Consider the following 9,426-nt stretch of genomic DNA (forward strand, 5'->3'; position numbering starts at 1 on the left):
GATTTCCTTATCTTGGTACACATTTGGAAAAAAACAAACGCTCATTTTAAGAAGGCGGGGGTCCACGCACGGTGGCTCACGCCTGTAATCCCAGCACTTTGGGAGGCTAAGGCAGGAAGACTGCTTAGGCCAATGAGTTCAAGATCAGCATGGGTAACATAGCAAGGCCCTGTTTCTACTAAAAATAATTTTAGTAATAAAAAATAAGAAAGAAGATGGAATTTTTTTTTTTTTTTTTTTGAGACAGAATCTCCTTTGTCACCCAGGCTGGAGTGCAGTGGCATGATCTTGGCTCACTGCAACCACTGCCTCCCGGGTTCAAGCGATTCTCCTGCCTCAGCCAACCCAGTAGCTGGGATTACAGGCACCTGCCACCATGCCTGGCGAATTTTTGTGTTTTTAGTAGAGACGGAGTTTCACCATGTTGGCTAGGCTGGTCCCGAACTCCTGACCTCAGGTGATCTGCCCACCTCGGCCTCCCAAAGTGCTGGGATTACCAGCATGAGCCACTGCGCCCACACTGAATAATTGTTAAAAGCAGAAAGAAAATAAGTCCCATGGTATCCCATCAGCCATTTAATATATTTTTTCCTGATAACAACCACAACACCCATGTATGTATCTGTGCATATGGAAATATATTGGTTATTAGAAAATACTGTTGGCTGGGCGCAGAGATCACGCCAGTGCATTCCAGCCTGGGCCACGAGAGCAAAACTCCGTCTCAAAAAAAAAAAAAAGAAAAGAAAATACTGTTAAAGTTTAGTTATATCTGCTAATGACTGAAGATGTGGTGCTAACAGAACAATGCCTATTGGGAAACTTGGGAAAAGAAACTTGTAACTTTTTTTTTTTTTTTTTTTTTTTGAGACGGAGTCGCTGTCACCCAAGCTGGAGTGCAGTGGCGCGATCTCAGCTCACTGCAAGCTCCGCCTCCCGGCTTCACGCCATTCTCCTGCCTCAGCCTCCCGAATAGCTGGGATTACAGGCACACACCACCACGCCCAGCTAATTTTTAGTAGAGACGGGGTTTTGTCATGTTGGCCAGACTGGTCTTGAACTCCTGACGTCAGGTGATCTGCCCACATTGGCCTTCCAAAGTGCTGGGATTACAAGCGTGTGCCACAGCGCCCGGCTGAATTTTTTTCTTTTTTAAGGCTTATTCTATTAACATCTCACTGATTCACATAATACAAAATTCAACAGATAACAACTCTTCCTTACATTTTTATACAAAACTCTTTAAACCTTATTTTAGTTAGGTGAAAAACGTGCTCTAAAATGTAAATCGGTTATCATCTTGGTACCCCACCCCCATGGAGAGGTTTTTAGTTGTCAAGGTTATTATATTTGCAGGCTACCTGACAGGCAGTGTCCTTCTTGGGGACCCAGTGCACCCCTTCCCACGGCATGGGGAGGTGGGATCATGCTATTCTCTTCCTTCCACCCCACAAGATCACACATAGGCCAGCCCACCCCCCACCACAAGGCCCCCACCCGTCCAAACACTGGTCATTCTAAGACCCTCACACTGGAGCAGTCTGACCATTAATAGGGCCATGAAACGGTCAGTCAGGGACACTCTGCGCTGGTCTTCCTGGCGTCATTTCTCAACCAGCTGAACTAACGCGTGCTGACGTATTAGACTTCAGTGCTGGACTGCTGCACAGACCAAAGATTGCTTCCTAGCTTTTCATAAAACCAACTCAGCTCAGAGGCTGGGATCCTCCATGTCACAGGCAGGGGTCACTACACGGCAATGCGGAGGTAGCTGCACAAAGATGGGAAGCTTTAGCACCTCTGAAAGAATCTCCTAGACTCGCCTCCTCAAATGACTCACAAACTCTTCTCCAGTGAAAAACTGGGAAAGGTGGAGAGCCCCTCAGCACCAGCAGGTACTTTATTGCCCAAGAAGAAGTTCAGGCTGGACCTGAGGATGGACCGTGGGGTAGCCTCTGCTTTGGCCTCTGCAGGACAGTCCTCGGGGGAGCAGGGAGTCCAGCAGTGCCAGTCCTGCTCAGGTTTGCATGGGGAGGCCTGTTGGCTGCTCACTGGCATTTGGGACCTGAAACACATGGAGAAAGTTGGCTTAGCGGCCATTCCCACTGCTACCGTGTGCGGTCTGGGCTACGATGGACCCACACTGCCAGCCAGTCGAGGGCACCATCACACACACTCTGGGAATGCAGCCACAGCCAGAGACACAGCTTCTTCCAGCCCTCAGTGCTGGGCTGATGTCACCATCTAGGTCTTCCAAGCCCATGGCCCTTCCAGCTACCTGGACCCCTCCCCCGGTGGACCCCTCCCATAGGTGTCGCCCACCAGCGAATCCCTGAAGGGGCCTATCGGTTTCCTCCACACAAACCTGCTTGCCCCCCAGGGTGTCCTACCACCCCCTGGCACCACTGACCACCAGTCACCAGGGCTGCCCCTACTCCTCGGGCTTGGAACCAACACCTCCTACTGTCCGAGAGCCTAAGAAAGCCTCTCAGTCTACAGATCATCCCTGCCTGGGCCCTGGCAGCCCCCCTTGCTGCCTGCTGCCGGCCGGGGCCCAGGATCCATCCTCTACTTGGCCACTACTGCCCTCTTCCCTAGCCAATCAGATCTCCACATTCCGCTACTTTTCAATCCTTCTGTGTCTACCAATAATAACAACAACAGCAAAAGAGGCCATACCTCCCGATGCCCAGCATGTGCCAAGTACCATGCTATGGGCTCTCAGAAGCTCACGGAAACCCAGTGAGGGAACAGCGATTGCCCCTGTTGGCCAAGTGAGGAAACTAAGGCCTATGATTTTCAGGATAACGCTCAACCCTGGTAACAGGAGCCAGGCCCGGAGCTCCGGCTCAGTGTTCAGAATTCAGGAAGTAGCGGGATCCCCTGGGGCCTGTCGACGCAGACTGCTGGGCTTCACCCCAGAGACTGTGACTCAGTACAACAGAGGGTGGAGGACAGGGAGCTTGCATTCCCAGGCACCCAGCCACATGCTCCAAGGAGCTCTGCTAGCCCTGCCCCTCCAGGGCCCCACCTGCTTCCTGTGCCATGGGCACCAGAGCTCCTTCCCGCAGGCACCACAGTGCTATCTGACACTCCCCGGCCCTCACCCTGGCCACTCTGTCTGAAGCACCTTTCCCTACTTATCTGCAGCCTCTCTGCTCCTCCACCATCAATGCTGCACTCAAAGAGACTCATCCGACAGGAAGGCTTCCCGGGCCCCGGTGCAGGTTGGCCTGGGTGGCAGCTCTCAGCAGGTGCACTGGGACCTCTGACTGATTCAGCCGCCTCACATGAGACAGTGTCCCCAAACCGAAGGGCAAGCTCTTTGCTTGGCATTCAGCCAGCTATTTCTAGACTGTCATGTGAGGCCTCACCAGATGAGAGAGGTGCCCGCCCGGCTCACACACCCACAGCCAAAGTATTTACCTGGAGGTGGGAAGCAGACACATCAGCGCTCGAGTGAAGACCTGTGAGGTCGCCCACTGCAGCCACTGGACATCGTCGGGCATATCCGGAAGCCATGTCACCAGTCTGCAGAGACAAGGCCAAGTACACAAACACACACATAGGCAGACACAGCACCTTACAACACTACCCTTTGTTTACAAAAGCTGCCAACATCATCTCCAATCTGACGACTTCCCAGCAGGTGGATCTGGAATGACAGGACAACGATGAGCCCATCTGAAATCTCTAAAGCAAAATGAGGCCACTTCTGGTTCAAGAAAGCTCAAAGGACTTACACTGAAATAAAGGAAAAACAAAAACAAAAACAAAACAAAACAAAACAAAACACCTTGGCTTTTCAGGGCTCTTCCCAGCTTGGAGAAGAGCTGAGGCCCATGGCAGCTGCTGTAAGGGCTCTCATGGTCAAGACCGTCCCCTGCCTCACGGTTTGCTGTGCTTGGTCACATGTGAGCCCAGCAGGGGCACCATGGAGAGGTGTGGCCACTACCTCCTCTAGACTCTCCATCCCCCAGACACACAAAGGACCCCCGCCTCAGGGTCTCTGATAAATGCCTGAACACAGACATCCCCCTGCCGGCAGTAGTGGGGTGGGGAGGAGGAGGCTGATCCTGGGGAGTGGAGAAAGAATCTAGGAAGGCCAGTGGGAGAATGGAGCTGGCTTTTGAAGGAGGGACTGGGCATTAAAAGACTAATCAGGGCCAGGTGTGGTGGCTCACACCTGTAATCCCAGCACTTTGGGAGGCCGAGGCAGGCAGATGACGACGTCAGAAGTTCAAGATCAGCCTGGCCAACACGCCAAACCCCACCTCTACTAAAAATAGAAAAATGAGCCAGGTGTGGTGGCACACACCTGTAATCCCAGCTACTCCAGAGGCTGAGGCAGGAGAATCTCTTGAGCCCAGGAGGTGGAGGTTGCGGTGAGCTGAGATCGCGACATCGCACTCCAGCCTGTAGGACACAGCAAGACTTGGTCTCAAAAAAAAAAAAAAAAAAGGCTGTACGCGGTGGCTCACACCTGTAATTCCAGCACTTTGGGAGGCCAAGATGGGTGGGTCCATCTGAGGTCAGGAGATCGAGACCATCCTGGCTAACACGGTGAAACCCCGTCTCTCTACTACAAATACAAAAAAATTCACTGGGTGTGGTGGCAGGTGCCCATAGTCCCAGCTACACGGGAGGCTGAGGCAGGAGAATGGCGTGAACCCGGGAGGCAGAGCTTGCAGTGAGCGGAGATTGTGCCATTGCACTCCAGCCTGGAAAACAGAGTGAGACTCAGTCTAAAAAACAAAAAAAAAGGATCAAAGGACATACCAGACTAATTTGCTAAAAACAAAGTAAACACCCACACAAATCTATGTGTAAGGACGTGAGTGAAATAAATGCTCAGGAATGCAGCATGCAACCACCTCATGTTTCCCATGGTGTGGCACGAAGAAAATCCCTGAGAACAAGCGCAGCCTTACAAGAAGTGATAAATCTGCAAGAGCAATGAGAAGGAGCAGGGGCTCACCAATGAGCAAGATATTTCAACAGGTTACTGGACTCCAGGCAGAAGGGGAGGGGGCTGGCAATGAAACAGGCAGAGCATGGGGAGCCAGTGTTCACCACCAGGACAAAACCCGACAGTTCAACCACCTCCAGGGAAAGGAAGGGCTTCTAGGAAAGCAGTAGCACCCCCAGATAGACATCCTTCCAGCAGCCTGCCTGTCACTGTCCGGGAGCTCTGGCAGGTGATGCACCTACCCTTTTCACCCTGAGCTCCAAGTCCTCTGTTGCTATATGGGAAAAACCCCAACAAGCACATGCTGAGAATAAGTAGCATAAAAAAGATGAAGAAACAGAAAAACTAGCCCAAGAAGAAATGGAAAAGGGATGATCTGGAGAACAGCAAATATTCCAAGAGAATGTTACATCCATAAAACAAGAACAGAATGCTAAGTAAAAAGAACAAGCAGAGAACAAGAGAGTACTCTTGGAGATTAAATTATATTTGCTGAAGGTAAAAACTGTAGGATAGGACTAGAAGACAAAATTTGAGGAACTCTGTCAGAGCAGAGGCAAAAAGACAAAGAGTGACAAAAAATATGGCAAAGAGAGAAAGTCAGACACGGAGACAGGAATCCAACTCAGGAAGTCAAACATCTTCCTAATAAGAGCCCCAGGAAGAGGAAGAAAAAGTCTGGGCAACATAGTAAGATTCTGTCTTACAAAATTTTTTTTAAAAATTTGTTGGGTGTGGTGACATGTGCTTATTTATAGTCCTGGCTACTTAGGAAGTTGAGGCGGGAAGATCACTTGAGCCTGGGAGGTTCAGGCTGCAGTGAACCATGGTCATGTCACTGCATTCCAGCCTGGGCACCACAGTAAGACCCTGTCTCAAAAGAAAAAAAAAAGAAAAGAAAAGAAAAAAGAAAATGGAAGGTAAGGAAAAACAGAAATAAGAATAGAAGATAATTTCCCAGAGGTGGAGAAGGCTTTCACTGAAGGAGTCTCCAGTACTTGTCCAGCTGAATAAATAAGGACTTACACCAAGACATATGACATTTCAGATTATAAGGGATAGAAAGTCCTAAGTGCACCTACCTGCAAAGAAGTGAGAATGTGACTGTCTCAGTCCCAGGCTTCTCACTAACCAATATTCTGAGAGGAAATGATTTTCAACCTACAATTCTAGACATGGCCAACCTATTACTGAGATGGGATAGAAAAAAAGCATGTTTCCCAACACACACAAAGTCAAATGTTTACTTCCTTGGGAGTTTACTAGAGGCTCTGCTCCAGAAAAACCAGGGAAAAGCCAAGAAAAATGAAGCTACGGGTCCATGGATGGCACAGTGGCCCCAGGAGGGGAGATGTCAGGATGCAACCGTGTGGTGGACAGCCCAGGACACGCCCAGATGGAGGTGGGGCACGGAGGACCTAGGAGTGGTCCAGGGACAAACGGCAAGACCGGAACTTCCCGATGATCTTAAAAAGCAACTGGGGATGGGCTGGCTCATTTCCTCCCTTTCAGAAGCATTTCGGCAGGAATCAGAATCCTAACCCTTGAAGAACACAGAATCTGAGGTTATTTTAATAGCTCAGGTGTTAAACTGCCAAGTCCAGAGCCACGTCCACAGGAGGCTCAGCAGCCTCTTCGTAGTAGACAGGTCAGCACTCACACCTCCTCACACCTTCAGGCTCTTTGTTCCCCCTTCCCTGGACTCCCTGCAGGCCCATGCAGTCCCATTCCTGATGCCTATATTAGCTCAATTTTTTTCTTTCAGTCAGACCAGGGTAATTTTTTTTCAATCAAGTGCCCTCCATTGTCAACCAACCCACCGAGGTTGGTTTTCCTATCCATATATTGCAGATGAAACCACTGAGGCTCAGAGAAGTCGAGTAACTTGCCTGAGGTCACACAGCTTAGAAATTGCAGTGCCCTGGTCTAAAGCCTATACCTTTTATCTGTCTCTAATTTTACTATCATCATTATTACCCGAAAATAGAAATCAACATCACTAGCTGGATGCTTACTATGGGATGAGTACTCCTGCACTGTGACTCACTAACCAGACTGAGTCTCCTGACCATCCTCTGCTCCAGGTGATCTCTCTAGATGGGAAGCTGAAGTGCAGAGAGGTGGATTCAGTCGTCTGGAGTCAGTGAAGCCTGTGGTAAGCAGTGCAGCGAGGATTTGAAGAAGAGCAGTCTGACTGCTGAGCCAAGCTCCGACCATTCTGCTCTCCCCGGTTTCAGAGGAAGCCCAATCAGAGGAAGCCCAATCAGAGAAAGCCCAATCAGAGGCAGCCCAATCAGAGGAAGCCCAATCAGAGCAGGCCCAATCAGAGGAAGCCCAATCAGAGCAGGCCCAATCAGAGGAAACCCAATCAGAGGAAACCCAATCAGAGGAAGCCCAATCAGAGGAAACCCAATCAATAAGTTCTAGGAGCATCACACTGTGTTCTCCTAACTGCTGGCTCTGAATCATATATGCCTAGAACGAAAGATGGAATTCCCTATGTTCTACTTTCATGTGATTTGATTTTTTTTTTTTTTTTTTTGAGTCAGAGTCTTGCTCTGTAGCCCAGGCTGGAGTGTAGTGGCATGATCTCGGCTGACTGCAACCTCTGCCTCCCAGGTCCTGGTTCAAGCAATTCTCCTGCCTTAGCCTCCCGAGCAGCTGGGATTACAGGCACACACCACTATTTTTGTATTTTTAGTAGAGACGGGGTTTCACCATGTTGGCCAGGCTGGTCTTGAACTCCTGACCTCATTATCCACCCACCTCAGCCTCCCAAAGTGCTGGGATTACAGGTGTGAGCCACTGCGCCCGGCCGTGACTTGATTTGTTATTTTATTCATTTCATTACATTTCATTTTATTTTGAGATAGGGTTTCTCTCCTGTCACCCAGGCTGCAGTGCAGTGGTACAGTCTTGTCTCACTACAACCTCTGCCTCCCAGGCTCAAGCAATTCTCCTGCCTCAGTCTCCCAAGTAGCTGGGAGTACAGGCATGTGCCACCATGCTCTGCTAATTTTTGTATTTTTAGTAGAGATGGCATTTCACCATGTTGGCCAGGCTGGTCTCAAACTCCTGACCTCATGTGATCCACCCATCTTGGCCTCCCAAAATGCTGGGATTACAGCCGTGAGCCACCACGCCAGCCTTCATGTGATTTTAAATGGAAATAGCTCAGAGAGGCAGCAAGGATCCCGCTTCCAGGCCTGACCCTTCTACTAGACATCTCTGTGACCTCAGAGCGGTGACCCCAAGCCTTCCAGGCCCGTTTCCTCAGGCCATCACAAGAGACTGAACCAGCTGCTATGTGAGGCCACTGACAGCTCCAGGAGTTCCCACAGGGAGTTTCTGGGCTTGCACTGAGTTACAGGTACCTGTGTGGCTTGAGGACAGGCAGGCAACGTTCAGGGGCATTGCATATAGACTGTGAGCTGTGATCTGCTGCAGGAAAATCCAGGCCCCAGACTACGTGCCACCATCATCTGTCATCCTGTTTCATCCTCACATCAACCCTGTGAGGAAGACACAGAGCCACCTCAAATGCTCACCTCTGGACAATCGCAATGGCAGACTCCACAGGCAGGGTACAGGGCAGCATCACATAAGACATTATCCTAATGGGTAGCAAGTTGCAAATCTTGCTCATGTATCCACCTTTGTCTTTCATTGCTTCACTCACTGCTGAAAAAGACAATTTGGAGCTATTATCTCCCACCAGTGTGAAAAAACAAACCACTTTACTCTGTTGGTGCTTAGCATTTCCATGAAATCCGCCTGTCCTGGCAGCCAAAGGGTCGAAGGCACTCACAGAATAGACGAGGTGGGGTTTGCCAGGCTGCTCTTTTCTTTTTTTCTCTTCAGACAGAGTCTTGCTCCTGTTGCCCAGGCTGGAGTGCAGTGGCATGATCTCGGCTCACCGCAACCTCCGCCTCCTGGGTTCAAGCAATTCTTCTGTCTCAGTCTCCCAAGTAGCTGGGATTACAGACACCTGCCATCATGCCACATAATTTTTTGTGTTTTTAGTAGAGATGGGGTTTCACCATGTTGGCCAGGCTGGTCTCGAACTCCTGACCTCAGGTGATCCACCCACCTCAGCCTCCCAAAGTGCTAGGATTACAGGTGTGAGCCACCACCCCGGCCCAGGCTGCTCCCTTCACAGCAAGGGCAGTGTGAAGCTGCAGCAGGGCACACAGCCCAGAACAGCCCTGAGAGTGCTTACAGGACATAGGGTCCCCACTCCCAGCTCCTTTAAATTGATAAATATGTTTGGAAGTCACCATTCCAGAAAGCCTGCTTTTATTTTCCTTGAAAAGACATGCCCATTTTCAATATCATAGCTGAAATTAAATAGAAAATGGTGGCCGGGCGCGGTGGCTCAAGCCTGTAATCCCAGCACTTTGGGAGGCCGAGACGGGCGGATCACGAGGTCAGGAGATCGAGACCATCCTGGCTAACAC

The 9,426-nt window shown here is 50.1% G+C and overlaps 1 protein-coding gene across 1 annotated transcript in view; it reads right to left on the reverse strand.

Annotated features, from left to right (window-relative positions):
* Positions 1 to 1,148: 1,148 nt before the first annotated feature.
* PNPLA3 (patatin-like phospholipase domain containing 3) overlaps positions 1,149 to 9,426 on the reverse strand; it is a gene marked incomplete at its 5' end in the record, with an annotated part of 24,221 nt that continues 15,943 nt past the window's right edge. The window contains 3 exons of the mRNA XM_011934801.1: positions 1,149 to 2,065; positions 3,427 to 3,531; positions 8,518 to 8,650. Coding sequence (XP_011790191.1) covers positions 1,837 to 2,065; positions 3,427 to 3,531; positions 8,518 to 8,650 — 467 coding nt within the window. The remainder of the gene's footprint in view (positions 2,066 to 3,426; positions 3,532 to 8,517; positions 8,651 to 9,426) is intronic.

Source organism: Colobus angolensis, unplaced genomic scaffold, assembly GCF_000951035.1.
Source record: "Colobus angolensis palliatus isolate OR3802 unplaced genomic scaffold, Cang.pa_1.0 Scaffold138, whole genome shotgun sequence".
NCBI lineage: Eukaryota > Metazoa > Chordata > Mammalia > Primates > Cercopithecidae > Colobus > Colobus angolensis.